Raw genomic sequence first — 18,764 nt, 5'->3', positions numbered from 1 at the left:
CCCCATTCCCTCCACTCCAACAGGTTTGAAGGCTGTTTCTGGTCTTGCAGATTATTCAGTGGCACCTCCTTGGTAGTATTTGAGATCAATCTGTTGTCTGATCCAGAAAACCAGGTGGGAAAGTCTACAAGTCTAATAGAGCTGAGTGAAGGTGTTTTCCAGCCTTAGCATAGTAATGCCATACCGGTTACCAACCAGACTAGTCCCAGCCTTCCTTTTAGGCTGTTGCCCATGAAGTATATTGTCTGTTAACCAGTCATGTTAAAACTATTTTTGACAGTTCTGTGTCTCAGCCATTTCCAAGCTGCAGATCATGGAATGAGTTACAAACTTCAGCTGCACACATTTACATGATTTTTATTTTTTTTTTAATCATGAACGTAATGCATTGAGCCATACCAAAGGATTCTGCCAAGTTTAAAGTCCACTTGAACTAGTAAACATTGTTAGCAATGCGTTCCCCAGTTACCACTGCTGTCTAGCCAAGATTAGACTATGTACTCTTAAACTGCCTACAAGGACACTTTTCCAATTTCCAGAGTAATTTTACTTTGACCAACATTTTTTTCCATAGTAAGTCTTAAGACGTAAGTTGTATTCAACAGGCTAGAAAAATAGATTCAAGGACTTGGACAGAGTGTGCCTGTTCTTCCCTTTTGAATTAAAACGCAGTTTTTACATGATTAATTTGATTGGTATAGCATGTTCTTGAGGTATCACATCTTGAGGATCATTTAACTATACAACTTAAGTCTTGTTGCATCTTGTTGCAGCTCCCAACTCAAATATAACCACTAGGTATTATTTTTACTACTGTCTTTATTTTCGATTAACTATTAATTGATGGTCCAGAATAGAATATGTGAAGCACATAGCTGAATTTATTTGTCATCATCCACACAGACTTGATCAGAGTTATCAAATAGATATTTTTTGTGGCAAACACAGCCAGTGGTAGTGGGGGGGTTATTCAAACAGTAAAGTGCATTACATTGTATGAAGCTTAAAAATAGCTGTATAAGGATTCTGACTTGTATGTGTAAAGGGTGTACACAGAGTGGATCTGTATAGTCAATAATGCTTATTAATTTGTTCCTGAGAAGTAAGTACTCTTACACCTCCGAAATTTTCCTTCTAATGACCTTATTTTTAATGTTGATTTATTTCATTGTCATTCTTTCTAGCCAATTAGCAATGCTGATTTCATCGTTCCTGTTGAAATTGATGGAACCATACATCAGGTAAGTGCTGTTGTTCCTGTCGCGTTGTTCTAGTAGTGGAAGTGTCCTCAGTGCCCCAGAGCATTATCTTTCTCCATTTGCTGCTTTACATTCAATAACTTGCCCTTTTACAAAGTAAAAAACTATGTCCTTTGGAATTTATCATCCAGACGGGCATCCCTGTTTGACCAGGAATGTAGTTTCTAACTACTAAGTTTCAACTTTTAACTCTTCCAGTTCTCAGGACTTCAATACCTGACTCTTGTCAATTTGAAAACATTTTCAAATAGGAAATGATCTAAGGATGGGTTTTCAAATATTGCTAGGCCCAGGAAAAAACTAATTGAATACTGCATTTCTCATTCCCTCCACAGACAAACGTGACATACTTTGGCTTTAATGTCTGTTGGTAGTTCATATGGACAAAGCTTTAAAAAAGTATTAAGGAAGAACAGACATTTCTTTAGGTTTTTGTGGCAATCTATGTTTAAGTTCTGTCCCCTTTTCTTCCTGTAAGTAATTTAAGTTCCTCTGATATGACTTTTTATACACTTCAGCATCTTTAAAAGGTCTGGACAAAACGGCAGGGAGACTTAATTTTTATGTCCTATGCTTTAAGAACTTCACTTAAGACTGTGAAATGGTTTTCAGTAAATGCAAAACACCCATAATTTGAAAATTGTTTCCCTGCATGTATCTTAGCTTGGTGTCTTTAATCAGTAGTCATTTCTGAAAATGTTGAGTGAAATAAATTACAGTGCCGTAAATTTTCCTCTTCAGACAGACATTAAAGTTCCTGCTGGAGACAGGTTATACTGGTTAATGTGAAGTTGAGCCTTTCTGATATATGAATCTTGCAATTTTTTAAAAAAACATATTCTGTTGGTTGTTGTAGGTTAAAGATAATGCAGTTATTGATTTGCAAATCTTCCCTAGATTTGATTTAAAGGAGATTTTAAATAATTTTTGAAATGTTGTCTTTTATATGGATTTTCACTTGGACAAATAGGTTCATATTTTCATCTTGGAGCAATTGATAGATCATGAAGTTAGTTCATGTTTGATTTCCTGTTATGAAAACCATCTGTGTAATTATCACTCTTAAAATAATTATGTGTGTTAAAGTGATAGTTGCTTTGATAGTTTTTACACTGTACCTGTATTATGTAGAAAAATTCCATATCTGAGGTACTTTATATGCTTTATATGAGTACTTTATATGAGGTACATATCTGAGGTGAACCTGTAACGTTCACCAGAGCTGAATTCCTGAAACATGTAAGTGATGTTTTGGGAGGTTTGCGTTGTGACATTGTTGGTCTTCATTTGATGTGGACTTAGTTGTGTTTGGTGCTGTTAACACAGACATTTTCTCTCCTAAAACTTTCCAGAATGCTTTTGAAAGGGAATAAAATAGGTTGCCAAACAATTTTGAATGGCTTATGATTGTGATCACTAAGCTTATCAAGATTACGTATTTATATTTTGAAACAAAACCCATACAAGACTGTTTGGGCATTACGCTCAAGCACTTTGAAAGCCTGTTGCTTTTCTGGTCCCTGCTGCAAACTTACAGATTCTTCACCAAACATAATGCACTCAAGATGACTGGGAGTCGGGGGGGAGTGAGGCACACAGCACACACACACACACACACACACACACAAAACACACAAAAAAAACCCTGTCAAAGGGAGTGGATTTGTGCATACCCTAAACAATGAAGAGAACGAAGGATGCTCTTGACAGAGAAGGTCAAGTGAAGTTAGTCTCTGACTGCTTTGCTGGAGGCTTCCTGCAGTTTTCAAGGAAATTGCTTGATCTCTTTGTATTTCAAGTTCGTCATCTCTAAAATAGGTAAATTTCTCAGTTGCATCTGGGTGGTAGAAATGAAGTTAATTTAAGGAATTTGTGATGCTTGAAATAAAGGTAATTTATATGGTATGCAGAATAGGCTAAGTCTTGGATTCCTGTGTTTGTAATACCTCTGCGGGCAAAGTAATGTACTATTATCCAGACAGTCTGACGTGCATTAACACAGGCTGTAGAACTTTGACAGCTGGTTCGCACTTCAAACCTGTAGTTTTTTATTAATTTAGAGCATAAACGAGCCGATATCAACAATTTTTGTTACCTGTCAGAATTTGTCATCTATATAATGCTTGTCCATTTTCTTAAGCAGTTTATATACTCAAAAGTTTAATCACTGGCACTGGGAAGTACTTCCATCTGTTCAAAATATCACAGGAGTGTTGTGGAACCATACTGTCCATAGTGCAAATCCCTACCTGTTTTACCAGTAAGCCTGGTGTCTTATCAAGCAGGAGATTGTCTGATACAGTACTGTGCACTTGAACTCTGCCTTAGACAGAACACCATGAAAAACAAATGGAGAACACAATTTCAGAAGTGCTCATTCAGAAAGAAATTTGAAATTATACAAGATTCTTCAGATCTGCTATACCAGAAATTCAAGTTGTGGGAAATTCAATTGCTGTATGCTTGAAAGAGTTTTGAGACTGACTTATCTAACAAGCTTTGTTCGTGGTAAATGTTGTAATTTTTTGTTGTGCAACAGAGGTATTCAAAAAAGACTGTCTTTTGTTTGGGGAGTTTATTTTCTCTTATGTCATTTATAATCCAGAGGTCAGAGAGTCTCTTGTTCTTCTATGGAGAGGACAATTCAGTCATCATCTTAAAGGGTACTTGGGTAAACCAGCTTCCCTGGATTAAAAAATAGCTTTTCTGAACACCCCTTGTCCCTCTCCCATCTTTATTTCTGTAGTTTAATTTACATTGTCTTTATAAAGAAACTGTCATTTTATTTTACAAGGAAATAAGTCATGTGTGGAGGTACCCCTCTCTCCTTCTGTAATGGGTCTTTAGATGCCTGTATAGACTGTGCCCGTCTACCCGTCTACAGGGCAGCTAAAGTTACAGGAGTTGAATCCCATGCTTTGTGTTGGAAATGATGGCACAGATACAAAAGGGCAGTTCTAATGCGAGCTGACACTCTTCTGGCCAGTTCTCTCATTTCTGTCTGATTCTCTGAATAAAAGGAAATCAGAGCTGGTCCCCTGCTCTACCAAATTGTAAGTGAGAAACTGTGGGAAGTCCAGTGAAATGTGTTGCAACTTAGAGTGCACTTCAGAGGAAGTTTAGTGCGGATGAAAGTAGTGGCCAGAGAAAGATATTCAACCTGTTTGGTACACTGCAAGAACACGTCTACTCTTTCAGCGCATGCTTCCCATTTAAGCAAATGCAGAGCAATCACAACACCCAGATTAGAAACTGTGCATTAAATATAGCTTTAATCCCCAATGAGTGAAGATTTTTAGGGTATGGTGGTCCTTTGTCTTTTATCCAAATTGACTTGAAGTGCCTCTGTGCCTTGCTGTTGGTGTCAAAAAGTAAAGAACGCTGTCAGGAAGAGCATAATATGGTGTTACTTGAAATTTCATTATTGAATGTAATTTGTTTAAGTGAGTAAACTAGTTTTTATGTGGTTTTGGTTTTTTAAATTCAATTTTTAAAATTTCAACAATTGCTTATTTTTAGTTGTTGAAAGCTATATAAATGTTTGGTGTGTATACTTTGAATGTAATGTACAAAATGTTTTTATTGGTAAGGGGAAACATTTTTTGACTAATAAACTTCATTCCATGAAGGACAAAGTTCATTCATTTTCTTACAGAAGGCTGTAGCCTGGTTCAAGTAATCCAGGATAGGCTGTATCCGTTCTAGCTGGCCTATTCTTGGTTACTTGCACTGGGAGGCAACCACAACTGTGTGAACCAGAAAGACAAGTCTCAAGAATGTGTGTTACTTTCTGCTCGCTGTAAAGAAGATGCACCCAGCCCACAAAACTGGAGATTACAGAAGCTGGAGTTGTCATGGGCAGATTTCTTTGTCATTACTGAAGATTTTGTTATTGCAAAGCTGGTTTTGAAAGGCAGTTCTTTGTGTCCTATTTAACTGATTAAAACTGAGCTGGATTTCTCTTTGGTTTACAAATACTGAGTCTTTTTAGGTTAAAACTGCTCTGAGGTATAGAAGATGTATGTGGATTTACCAAATGCTTGAAAACAATTAAAGATAATTACTTGTGTTCTGCCATTAGCAGTTGTAAGTACAGAATCCTGTGAAAACATGCCTAGTGCTTGATATGTGCTTTAACATTTTAAGAGTAGGGTTCATTTTAAATTAAAAAAAAACAAAAAACAAAAAACAAAAAACCCAAAACTGTATTCCTCTAAATTCTTACTGTGATAAGGAAGAAATTAGTGAACATACAATACAGAAAAACTGGAGGGCTTTTTTTTAGTGCCCTGAAGACACTATATAAATCTCAGAAAAATGCCAGGAGCCAGTTAGTCTAGAGACTTAAACTGAAGACATCATGCAACACAGGAAAAAGCCAAGCCACAAATAACCATGCAGCATTGAGATTCAAGACCAGCCGCTAACAAAGTAAAAGGGAAAAAATTCCAAATGAGGAGGAAGAGGAGAAAAGAGCCACACTGTCAGCTGAAGAAAGCTTTTTATGTGAAGTAAACCAAAGAGATTTTGTAGCCCAGGATACCAGTACACTTTCAGTTGCTTCCAGGATCTAAGTAGGACTTCTCATAAAAAAAACCCTTCAAGGAGAATAACCATACAGAGTATTAAGATATGTTGTTCTGCAAAAACCCCTGTTGTTTAAAAAAATAATAATTTAAAAAACAAAGGGTGAAGGAGTTAGGGCTTTTTAGAGAGGGAGAGAATTACAAGAGAAATTTGGTGAGACCTCATCCTAAGAGATGATATTTATTATTTAATACGGCATTTACTTGTGAGAGAAGGAAATCATACCGAATAGGTAAGATTTAAGGCAAGACACCAGAGGAAAATCACGTAGAAGAGGTTGAGGGTGCTCTGTGGTGGATCAGGAGTTCTAAACTGCTGAAGGAAGACAATACAAATTAAAATGCTAGGTACTTACAGCTAATACTGACTACTTGCAGTATTAGGAGGAGACCTACAGATTGCCAAAAGAGCACATACTGCAAATACTTGCTTTTATAAACCCACTTTTGTTGACAAGCCTGTGGTTAAGGAGCTCTCGGTCTGTAGCTACTGGGTTGGTTTACTGTATGCTCTCTTTATGGAGGAGGTAGGTTATGTTGCAAGCAGCAAAGTTCATATCCTTGGCTTGGAGTTTGTAATTACATTCCAAGTGGAAATACTTCACTGACACAGGCTTAGTTAGGGATGGAGAGCAAAGAGGAGACTTGTTTTGCTGTAGCTGAAAACACTATAGATTTAAAAGGGAAAAAATTACTAGATTCCAGCACTAAGTATCCAAGAATGACTTTAAGACTTTGGAGTGTCCCTTTTGTGCCCTCAAAAATAAGCGTAGGAATATAATTTAAGAGTAAGCACTTAAGAACTTCTTATGAACTGTAGAGTTACGTAGTAATACGCATCTTTCTTTTCTCTTACAACTGATGAGTTTGAATAGTATCTTTTTGGGTACCCAAATGCAAAGAGACTGCAACAGGCTTTCTGCCTGTGTCTTTAACAATGTGAAGATATGATAGGAAAGGAAATACTACCAAACAACTTTGTGAACAACTAAGTGAAAAATTAATTGCATTGTTATAGGAGAGGAAATTGCTTGGTTTATGCCTGGTAAAATAGAGGAAGCTTTCCTGTAATTATCTGGAAGGAGAGTGGTGTTGAAGTACATCTGTTAACTGTCTAATTCAAAAAATGTCACATTTATTTGATTGATTAGGTGTTGCTGTGGTTATTTTTAAAAATTTAGAATAAATCAGGTTTGTAAATTATTAGCTGTATCAAAGTTTGAATTTGAGAGGCCAGAAGTTCATAGAAATAACAGAGCAGATCAAGTCTTCGTGCTATGAACTATATGCTACATAAAGTGGAAAAGTAATTAACATTTCTGCTTTAGTCATTAAGGTACAGCTCCATCATACATGTTTTTAATAAAACTTTGCTTTCAGATTTAGGTTTTCAATTTCAAGTCCCTATTATACAACTTTTCTTTTTCTAAAGGCTTTAATTGTTACACTTCAGTTCAAGCTGGCATTTCCATATTTTTCTTCAGGCTTTTTTTTTTTTTTTTTTCCTCTGGGTACCTTATGTTTTCTAACTCTTTGATAATATAAATCTAGTAAAATACATACAATTAATCTAGTTCTACATATCAAAGAAAGAAATTCCTGAAATTGCATCACTCGTGCAATTCCTCCTGAATCCAGTTCTTTGCCAGACTTCTTCAGTTGAAATTTCCAGTGTTTGCCAAACAAAGAAGATAAAAGGGTGCCAGTGTTTTCTCTCAAACTTTTAATCTAACTGCATACAAGATAGGTAAATATTTTTCAGGCAGACTCCCCTCTTCAGCTTCACAGTTTATTCTGAACTACTTCTAAGCTTTCTGAGCAGCGGTTACCTCATCTTGGTATTTTCTGTGAATGCAAATCATCTTTCTTGCTCTGAAAAGAGGGGCAAGAAGGCTCTAATATTTATTAATCTGGTTGTTGACAGTAGGCAGCCAAGCTGCCTGTATGCTTGTCAGCACAAAAAAGCAATATAACATTGCTGAAACCAAGCTGCTCAGGAGGAGGGAGATGCTAAAAGAGATCTTTATGACAAAGTTACAGTAGAAGATGCTGTAGACTTTGCAACTGAATTTTGAAAGTGACATTTACTAGACATTCAGCATGGTGCTATGAAGATTTTTGTTGAAAGCTCTCTGCAGAGCCAGATAACTGATAACTATCCATAGTGAGATACAGTACTTAGCACCTGGAATTTAAAAAACGAAAGAATTAGCCACAGGAAGAAAACGGTTCCCTATTGTGCAATTCCTGTTATCTTAGAGGTTTTATCAGATTTATTCCTTCTGTAAAGCTCTTCAGGACTGAAGACACCAGCACCAAAATAATTTTGGTTGAGAGATCCGAATCCTCACTTCTTGAGAAGCCCTACTGTCTCTCTTTGCTTTTAATGAGATTTTTCAAGAAGCATCACTCCAGATGATGCACAGCATTTGCAATTGCATAATCAGCATGGGTCTTGGCAGCCCATGCATTCAAATTTCTCATTATTGGATGGCTACTTTTATCTTGTATACTTTTTTCCTTCAGCATTTCATTTGAACTGCTTCCATGTTAACTTTTGTTTCTTCAAGTGTTAGGATTACAGGAGTGTTTGTTTTTTTTTTTTTTCCCTTTCTTTTTACCTTAAACACCATTTGACCTAAATAGTCATTATCATTCCAGGTTTATGTATTGAAACGACCACATGTGGATGAGTTTCTTCAGAGGATGGGAGAGCTCTTTGAATGTGTACTCTTCACAGCCAGTCTAGCCAAGGTTTGTTCCTCTGTTCATCTCATTAGCCCTTATGGTGCTAGTCAGTGGACTTTTGGTTGGGTTTTCTATAGATAATTATTTCCACAGTTGGTACTATCTTAATTTTTCCCCTTCTTTTTTGCTTCTTTGTCTGACAGTGTGTACTTTGTCTGCTAGTGTGTGGGTAAGTGTTTCCATGGTAACACCATCACATATGGGCTTGTCTCATAATGTAGCCTCCATGCATTGCTCATAATGCCAATATGAAAGGCTTACAAGTTACCATGGTTATAGTGAGAAATTAGAACAAATAGTGTGCGAGTGAAACAGTTTATTAAAGCTGGGCATGAAATAAAATACACTGTATTTAATGCTATGTACATAATCAGTGATTCAGAAATTTACTGCATCTAAAAATTGGGAACACATTTTTGTTCTGTCAAGGTACAATTGCAATCTGGAGTTAGAAAATCAGACATTTTTTAAAGCTTGAAACATCAACAGGAATATTTTGTGCCCTCTGGTCTCCAGTAGCAGTAGTACCTCGTAGGTAGATTGTGGTAGACATTACAGTAGTAGACATCTTAGATTCTTCACTTCCTTCCATGTATTGTATTTGTGGTGTCTTGTTTGTAGAATTACATTGGTTATTTCTAAATAATACTCTAGTATAGTAAGCTTTTACTCCAACTTAGTGTAGAGATGGTAGAAGAGGACAGGACCCTGTTTGATCTGCTATAGTGCCTTCTTATCAGAAGATTCTTCCCTGCACTCCATTTAATATGTTCTGTTCAGTCACATTGTGAAAATCCTAAATAATGGCACAATTTCATACTACAGTTAGATGTATAGCAGTTTTCATAGTCAAAAGATGATTGATTTCAAATCAGTTTGGTTTCTCGGTTTAAAATACAGGAAAGTGATATTTCATACCCTACAAAACGAAGTTAAAGCTACCATTTTCAAGTACCTGGTTATTTCATATTCTGGTTTATTTGGATACTATATCAATTGTTGGATTCTAAGCTGTGCCTCAGAAGTATTATCTATAAAATGAGAATTTCCCAGTATTGTATATGGGTATTTTCCCTGATAACATCTTTGATCTTTTCTGGCCCCTTATGCAATTTGCTAATCTTAAGATTTTACTGATCCATTCTCTCCAAGGGCATCATTTGAAAAAGCTACATGCTCAGATGTGTTCATTGCAGTTTATCTTCAGAGACACATAGAAATGAGTCAGCTGTGGAAATGGCTTCATAGAGATTGTCTGCTAGCATTGACTGATTTTATGGTAATGTTAGGTGAGACCTCTGGATCCATCAACTTCTAGGTAACTCCTAGGGTAACTGTAAGTTAGCCCTAAGAATAAAACCTAATTGATAAATCACAGCAAACATTCGAGTACAAGTTAACTTTCTGTAGGAAGATAAGCGTCCTACTTTTGTGTTACCTCTCTATTAATCACTTCAGGTTTGCAGGCATGTAAGTTAATTAACAAGGAGCAGGGAAGAAAACGAAGAAAGGGCATTTTATCTGAGATTACTTGGTGTCCCTTCTTTGTATAGTTCTGTGAATTAGCCTTATCTATACCTTACTAACTTTATGTTTCTAACTTCTCTCTTTAAGTATGCAGACCCAGTAGCTGACTTACTGGATCGCTGGGGTGTGTTCAGGGCACGGCTCTTTAGAGAATCCTGTGTTTTCCACCGAGGAAATTATGTGAAGGATCTGAGTCGACTGGGACGTGAGCTGAGTAAAGTTATTATAGTAGATAATTCTCCTGCATCTTACATCTTCCATCCTGAAAATGCAGTAAGTATTCTTAGTGTTTGAAGTACTCAAGTGTAACTTTAACCTTCTGGTCCTTGCCCAGACTTCCTGATTCAGAAGTAGCCTTTCAGAACGCTAACTGTATTAGTTTCTGTGTTTTCTTGGACTGCAGATAGGTTCTGATATTCACTGCCAAATGGTGAAGGACTATGGCAAACTGATCTTGACAGTGTGTCAGAGTCGTGACTGTTCATCTGCTTTCAGTTTTAGGTTTTGGCATGAAGTCCATCCGTTTTGAGAAATAATAAGCAGTTCAGAAACCTGCATAACTAACCTAGCTCTAAAAAGCAAAGATGCCCTCCAGCATAGTTTTTGTTCTTCGCAGTGGTGATAACAACAGAAAGGATAGTTGCCTTGAACTGCTTTTCGTACCCCATCTTTTTTCACTGTGTGAATGAAAATATTTTATTACACAAGATAATGAATGCTTTACTGGTTACTATCTGAGTTCTGTATTTGTGGCTAAGGGGAAGAAGAAAAAAATCACGATCCTGTTGTGTTATTATGCTTCTCCTTTTAAGTATTTTTGTCATAACTCACTTCATAATTAAATGTAAGTCGACAAGTTCATTGAGTTTTAGGAATAAGGATAAAAGACAACAGTACTTCAGGGGAGAATAATTAGGAACAATGCTCATTTTCACTGTGTATTTCATATCTGCTCCAGAAGCTATGATGGAATGGTCTGGCCTTTCCTCCCCACATTGCTGCAATCAGTACCAATGCTTGCATCTGTTCTGTAGCTGCCAGGATAGCAAGCTGGAACTCCCCTTAGATATACTGACTTTTAAACAACCAGGCTGTGCAGTGTTTTCGTTGATGATTTTAGGCTGCCTTTTTTGTGTACTGTGAATATTAACATAGGAAGTTTTTATTAGGGACACTGTTTTGCATGGTCCTGCCTCTCTGGAATAGCACTGGGTTTTTACATGAGCTATTTATCTTGCAGCATCCAGCTTTTAAATTCAGATCTCAATACTGTGACACCCTAAATGATTGGGTGAAAACGTTTTTCTGGTTGGTGCCACACATGGTTTAAAGTTGCTATTTATAATAACCAGGAGCTGTAGCTCTAATTTATGTTCACGGTTAAAATTAAAAACCTGATCCAGATCGTCATTTGGTATCTTGGAATTCAGTGCCAAGAAAATAATGAGCTGTAGAAATTTGGGAGATGAAATTAAGGGCCTTGTCAGAGTGGTTTAATCATGTATAGAAAAGTGCTGCTAGCTAACTGATATTCGAGTCTCTGCAGAAACCAGAGCTTGTAACAAGATCCAAGATAGTCTTTAAAAAAACCTCAGTATACTTCCATAGTGAAGATACACAGAATTCTATCCCAAAATCCAGCCCACATATTTAAGAAGTGTTATTATATGCATTATTTTCTGAACCTGCTCTCAAGGCTTGTATTTTAATTGGAGAACTGTTCTCTATTCGCTGTTTAAATATTTCCTCCACAGCCTCATGCCAGAACGGGTTGTTGCTGCATGCCTATGTTTAGTGACTCACACCGATAATACTTAGAGGGGAAAAAAGACCTGCCTGTAAATAAAGCGTCAGTACAGCTTCATAACCTGTATCTTCCTTCCAGTCTATTCTGAATATTAAGGAGGCAGAGCAAATTGAGCTTTCCAGTGTTGGGTCATGTAGGTTACCTGGACATGTAGAAAAAGGTCAGCTGCATGCCAACTGTTTTACAGTTGGGTTTGGGGTTGATGTTGTATGCTAGAAAATGCGGACTTGAACCTGGTACTCTACTCGAATGCTAGTGACCAGCAATTTGCTGTGACGACAGTGAGTATTACAGGACATCTACACAGGCAAAACTCACACGTTCTTTGTTTCAGGTGCCTGTGCAGTCCTGGTTTGATGACATGACAGACACAGAGCTGCTAGATCTTATTCCTTTCTTTGAAGGACTAAGCAAAGAGGAAGAAGTTTACAGTATGCTTCATAAACTCTGCAACAGGTAGCCCTTAACATTGACTGACTTCTGCTACTAGATTGCAGTTGCTAGAGGCTGTCTCCATCTTTTTCAGCTCTTTCAAATGTAAGCTTTGGGGAGGTCACCCCTGTCAGAAGTGCTACTCTTGATCTTCCTGTTACATTGGACACGAAGGACAATCATGAGTGATGCTATTAAGCCTTCAGAAGCCTGACTCCTAAGGTCATGTGTTCAGACTACTTTTTTAAAGGAAAAAAAAAAAAAAAAAAAAGCTATTTTAAATGGGACTCTTTTAATGAATTTCATAAATGGACATCTTTTACTGGATCAGCTTTTCTTAAAACATGCCAAAAAAGAAGCTTGTATTTCAGCAGTTGAATTTCTCTCCCTTTCTTCCCCTCCCACTATGCAGACAATTTTACCCCCCTGCTTAGAGCAGTTGACCTGACTCTGAATTTTTTCTTACAGAATGAAGTGCCTTTTTGAATGTTATTTTAAGATAAAAATTCATTTTTGTATAAGACGTATTTCCAGACATCTTTTAGTCTTGTATTGTCTAAATGCTTTAAAAGGAAAAAGGAAAAATTTTATAGAGCACTGTAATATATAACAAAGGAAAAAGTTGAAACAAAGTTGCTGGGTTCCTGTCTCCACAATGACATTAAATTGTATTACATTTTGTGATGCTCAGAAGGTTTAAGCATTTGTAGGAGGGGTGATTTGGGTTAATTACATGGTTGTTTCACTGATATGATTTTGGGCACACTTTTGAACATATCTGCAGTTGTTTGAGTATTAGGAAATGATGGAATTGAGAAAATAAGGTGGCTAATAGATCTAAAGCACCTTGTATTCTAGACAGATGAAGTTCTGTTGTCTCTGCTTACGCACAACTGCCATGCCTCTTGTTTTTTGGAGAACCATTATCTTGGGAGAATGGGGAGGAGATCTATTTATTAGTTTAAGACTTTTTTCTTAAAGAAAACCCATCTGGGTAAGCTGGATATCTGTATTGAGCTGTTTGGAGTACTTTTTTCTTTTAATTGCTGCTACTGTATACTCACCAAATGGAGTTGACCATCGGCTGTTAAACTGTTTTTGCCACTGTGCCTGTGCTATGAAACATTTTCTGTAAGCTGCAAACTTGGGCAATAAAGAAGATGCAGGCTTCATAACCCACCCCCATGTATTAATCCTGTGCTATCAGATATACCAGAGAACTCAGTTAAAGGTGACCTGTAAAGGATTTTTTTCTTTTTTTTCTTTTTTTTTTTCCCAATTGAGATGAAGCCCTCTCCTTTCTTTGGTATGTAAAAAAGCAAAAAGTATTTTTCCCACATCTCTGGTTTCTATTTCTTCTTCCCCAAAGTGTAAGGTACAGATTGGGAGCTTTATTGAGTCTTGCTAGAAGAGCAGAAGTTACTAGCCTAGACTAAAATTGGTCCTCTGGCTTTGGAGTTAAGTAAGTCAGGTTCTCTGAATCTGAGAATCTGCTCAGCATCTTCTGTAGTGTCATAAGTACTCTACTTTTAAATATTTTAAGCCTTTGAAGAACAAGGCACGCCTTTTTTTTTTTCCCTCTTTCCAGTGTCACCTTTTAATTATTATCTGCACCAGAAATCTACAAGCATAAAAATTACAGCTATGTTTGGCTGTCATCAGAGAAGACTAAATGGAGTAGTTGGTGCTTCTAATTAGCCTAGTGCTATTAATAAATTCTGAATAGTAGATCCCCTTTGCCTTTTCTATTTTTCTTGTAAAGTCTTGATGATTCGGAAAAAAATTTTTGCGATGGACTTGGATTGTCATCCTTGTCTAAAGCATTGGTGAAGCAGCTTAACAAATTCATTCATAGAAGGGCAGGCCAGCCTACACAGGCAGTGAGTAGATTGTTGTAGGTGCAGTATAAAACTGAAAGATGACTTGCCCCCTTGCAGTGCAGCTGTGCTCCAGCTGCTCGCTGTGTCTTGTAGCGAGGGATTTAGAGGCAGTCCTGTGACGCTCATGAGTCTGTACGGCATCACTGTTTTGTTTTCTTACTAGTTGGCATTACCTTAGTACTGTATGATTCTGTGCCACAACAAATAACAAAACTGTCAAATTAAAAAAAAAAAAAAAAAAAAAGAAACCTTACATTTAGAAAAAAAAAAACGGGGAAAAAGGACGTATGGATTCTGGTTAGTCCATTAACATTTACTTTCAGTTTAAGATTGTTTAATTTTGTATTTGACTTCAGAGTAATGAAGCTGTAAGCTGCCAAAAAGTTGTTCTCTGAGCAGTATTTTCAACTGTGTTTGTAGCTTCTAGGCTTCAGATACAGTTTGCAGGGAAGTATTCAGGTTGTAGTTAGTTGTGCAGGTATGAATAGGAATGGCTGAAAAAATTCAAAGACTTTCTCACTAGCATTAGACCAAACAATCTTCCAATTAGACAATAAATAACCCCACTGAGACATGCCATTTAACGGTTGTGACCTGTTGTATGTGAGACAAACCATGTCATTAGTTTGCATTTATGAAAGCAGCGATTTCATGAACCAGTTGCCTTAAGTCTGTGAATGAATGTTGATTATTAAAGTGTCTTGTATTGTTTTAAAATCCACATATAATGGACAACTGAACTTCTGCACCAGCTTCTGGAAGAACAGTTCTGATGATATTCTGGTCAATCATACTTGTTCTGTATTGTTTATTTTGGCTCCTGAAATACACAAATTTCAGAAGAAATCCCTTAGTTTAGTACAGCATTAAAGTGACTCATGGTGACAATACAAAGATGAAAAAATTAGCAACAGCTTTGATCTCAGCTAGTATCTTAAGAGTTTTTCTATAATTTCTGGTGTTTGGTTGTTTGGGGTTTTTTTAACTCATTCCCAGTGAAATAAAACTTGGAGTGCTTTGCAGTCAGGTATGGACTTCCCTGGGTATTCAGATTTGGCCAAAGGCATCAAACTGTCATAGTTGTTTATTTTGACACTATCATTGTACTTGAAATTTCAAGTGTTACGTTTGCGTGAATATACAAACGCTATATATTTAGAGTTTCTAGATTTTAACAAAGCAATATAGTTCTGTCCATAAAGTCAGATAATGAGTGGAATGTTTGTAAAAATTACAATACGGGTATTTGATTGTATTTTAAGTACAAGATTTTAAAAAGTTAAAATAGGAAAAAATACTTGTTTCCTAAATCTCTTGCATATTTTGAAGTGCAGATAATGCGTGCAGGTCACCAGGGCTGTTATAAACCCTGGTTTTCAATTCTATTTCTGGATATTATAGAAGTATTAAAAGTCTTTTCCAGTTGGTCATTCTGTTCAGCTAAATAATTGCTGTCTGGCCTGAAGTTCTGTTGTCCTTTTTATGTCGGGTTAAAAAAGGTTTTTTGCCTGTATAGGTATTTTTAAATTAAGCTGTAAGGCAGAATGCCTTAGATTCTTGAAATTCAACTGAAGTGTTAAGATTAAATTGCCATTTGTAAACTAGGGCTGTGCACAGAATACTTGTTAACCACCAGGAAGTGTGGCAGGTTTTGGATGGAAGATCCTAGCAAATGTACAATATTGCTGTGTTCATTTAGGTATCTTTGGAAGAATAATTTGTCTATTTGTTTTGCCCTTTAATCTTTTTTTAAACAGCAAAGTTATACATGGAAGAAACTCAACGCCTGAAGAGATTTGGTTATTGGTGTATGCAATCACTTTATCACAGCATGATTTTGATTAGACAGGTTGGGGACAATAAAGTATCTGAATGACACTGGTGTGTGCTGATGTTGAAGCTTTTGAAATTTCAGTGTAAAAAAATCTGTAGCTATATAATTTACAAACACATAATCCTATGTTTTACAGATTCTTTTTAAACTAATAAACCACAGTACCGCACAGCCCTATTTGTAAAACAAAAACAAGTTTGTGCCTCTGATTTCCAAGGTGCTGTGATGTTATGCCTTTGTGGGGCGAGGAGGGAAGGTGAGACTTGCATGGGGCAATTGCTTAAAAATCTCTGGGCTAACTATGCAAAATCAGCTGTCAGTTTTCTGTTTCATTATATTGTAAAAATCCAGCTGACTTCTTTTCTTTCTTGTTAAAGATCTATTGGGAACTTCCTTACAGAGGAGTAAGCAATGACAATTTTTCTTTCTTTTTTTCTTTTTTTTTTTTCTAATAATGGAGCTGTTTACACTTTAATGCAATGAACAATCCAGAGATACTTGAGAAACACTACAGATACCATATAAGTGTTTTCAGGAGAGAGAAGTGTTGTCAATCAGGTATTGAATGGTTTCTTTACTGTCACAAATAAAAAATTTTAACAATATAGTTACTTGTGCATGTAATACTTCTCTGGGAAAAAGAATTTCTGCACTTCCTCTTCAGTAATAGTCACTGCCATAATTTGACAGGGACTTAGTCCTGCTAATGCACATCCGTGTTAGATAGTAAAATCACCCATCTCCGTTCCACTCTCCTCCCCCTCTCCTCTTTTTAAGTCATGTATAGGACTCCTTATTGACTGCCCTGGCACCTGCTTGTGCAAACAGAGCTGATGAACTGCTGATGAACTCTGCTAAGTAAATTGGTGGTGACTCTGGCAGATGTTCCAGCTATTTAGATCTCTTGGATGAGATCATACAATAATTTTTTCAAGTCTCAAAGCTGTGTGACTTCTTTTGAAGGGCTTACTTCAGCTACTTGAATAGCTGTTCTTAACATCACTGCCATATCCAAATGAATATCTGAATAAAACACTTTATTTGCTTGTAAAGTCTATTTTGGGAGTTTTTATCTGACACAGTAAGACTTAGGCAGAGCCTTTCTTTCTAGGAAAAGGCACATATTATTAATGCTTTTATGAGCAGAAAACCTCAGGCCTGGTAGAATAAGCACCTGGCTCAAGATAGCACATTAGTTGTATGATCGGTTGGAATGACCTAGACTGCCTTTACTTTGTACTGGTGGGTTGGTTTTTTTGATTATTTTTTGTTTGTTTGTTTTTGTTTTACCAGTCTCCTTAGCTTCTCCTTAGAATAAAGATGCCTTTCTTTACTCAGTAAAATAAGCATTTCAAAATTAATAAAACAGCTCATTTGTAGTGGTGAGAAAGATACTGTTGCTCTATCCTGACTGATTGAAACTAAGTGTCTGCAAAACTGAATACACAGTAGTCTATATATGTACATGCCTTCCAATATTTTTTCCCCTTTTTATTGTGTTCTGAGTTAGAAGGAAATCCAACCTCTCTGAAATTGCCTGCAAGATGGAATAGGGTTTTTCCAGGTGGGCTGCAGCTCCAGGGGATCCTGCAGTCTCCAGCAGTTTTCCTGGCAATTGAGCTTCACCATCCAGACTTCCTAGCAACACAGCGATGCTGGCAGGAGACCGGGCAAAGTTCTCCTGGACTCCTCTGTTGGTTCTGCTGGAGCTACTGCAAAATAAATGATCTTTGGGTAATATATTGGTTTGGACAGGTTGGCAAACTCAAACATGAAAAGCTTCCAGGTGTGTTTTGTTTAAAGCCTTCTCAAGTGCTATTTCGAAGAGAGCTGTGCTGAGGAGCAGGTTGTCCTGTAATTGCCTAATGCCATGTTAATCAGCGTTTCTGAAGCACAGGACATACACTAACATCTTGGACTTAATAGAGATCGATTTGACTCAGTCAAGTAGGTCCGCATCTTCAATTACACACCTTCCCAAACAGCAATTTAATAAGGCTAGGTTTGGTTATCCTTTAAATCAGCAGCAAACTGAGTTTTTGTGGTGGTGGCTGTGACAGTTTAGCTGTGTCCCCCAGACCTTGCTGGGTCCTGTGCTGTAAATCGTACCTCCCACTGCTCTTCTCTGTGCAACTGGCATCATTTAATTTTGCAACTGCCTTTTAATTGAGTGATGTAGACACATTTGATCGGGATGTAAATTGCTGGAAAATGCTGGACCAAGAAATAAAATGCAACTGGCCCCTGTCAGCCTTGGCCATCATCTCAGGCCTCACTCCAGCTGGGACAAGGCTGTTGCTACTTGAAGGCGAACAGAGGAGTCACCATTAAGCCGGAAACATACCACCTCCTCCGAGAACCACTGTTCTTCTAGATGATGAGGGTTGATCGTTTTGTTCATACAAAGTATTTCAATAAACATTGCACTTGAAGAGTCTGAGCGTTGTTGGAAGATTTAATGACTTTCACGGTTGTTTTCTTTGTCAGATTTGAATGAGCTTTTGTGATGAAAACCAGATTTCTTTATAGTGTAACTTTGTGATTTTTTTTTTTTTCATGCTTTGATTCAGTTGGACAATAATAAACTGTGTCATTTTTTTTCATCTTCTTCATGTCTGATAATGCATATAGCTGAAGTCCCCAGAAATCCGCCTCTCCCTCTACATGATGTTCTCCTTGGGGGAAATATTG

General features: G+C 37.0%; 1 protein-coding gene across 4 annotated transcripts in view; it reads left to right on the top strand.

The window, feature by feature from the left end:
* Positions 1–16,680, top strand: part of CTDSPL (CTD small phosphatase like) — an 82,749-nt gene extending 66,069 nt beyond the window's left edge. For 3 of the 4 annotated variants that reach the window (XM_026841892.1, XM_026841890.1, XM_026841889.1), the window contains 4 exons: positions 1,185–1,241; positions 8,507–8,599; positions 10,208–10,393; positions 12,262–16,680. In XM_026841892.1, coding sequence (XP_026697693.1) covers positions 1,185–1,241; positions 8,507–8,599; positions 10,208–10,393; positions 12,262–12,387 — 462 coding nt within the window. In that variant the 3' untranslated portion in view covers positions 12,388–16,680. Of the gene's footprint in view, positions 1–1,184; positions 1,242–8,506; positions 8,600–8,736; positions 8,763–10,207; positions 10,394–12,261 lie in introns of those variants that run through there. The other variant, XM_026841893.1, reaches the window with a different exon arrangement.
* Positions 16,681–18,764: the final 2,084 nt, after the last annotated feature.

Source organism: Athene cunicularia (genome assembly GCF_003259725.1).
Source record: "Athene cunicularia isolate RWA chromosome 2 unlocalized genomic scaffold, athCun1 chr2_part1, whole genome shotgun sequence".
Taxonomy (NCBI): Eukaryota; Metazoa; Chordata; class Aves; order Strigiformes; family Strigidae; genus Athene; species Athene cunicularia.
The sequence above is the reverse complement of the archived record's forward strand: the minus strand, read 5'-3'. Positions and strand labels throughout refer to the sequence as shown.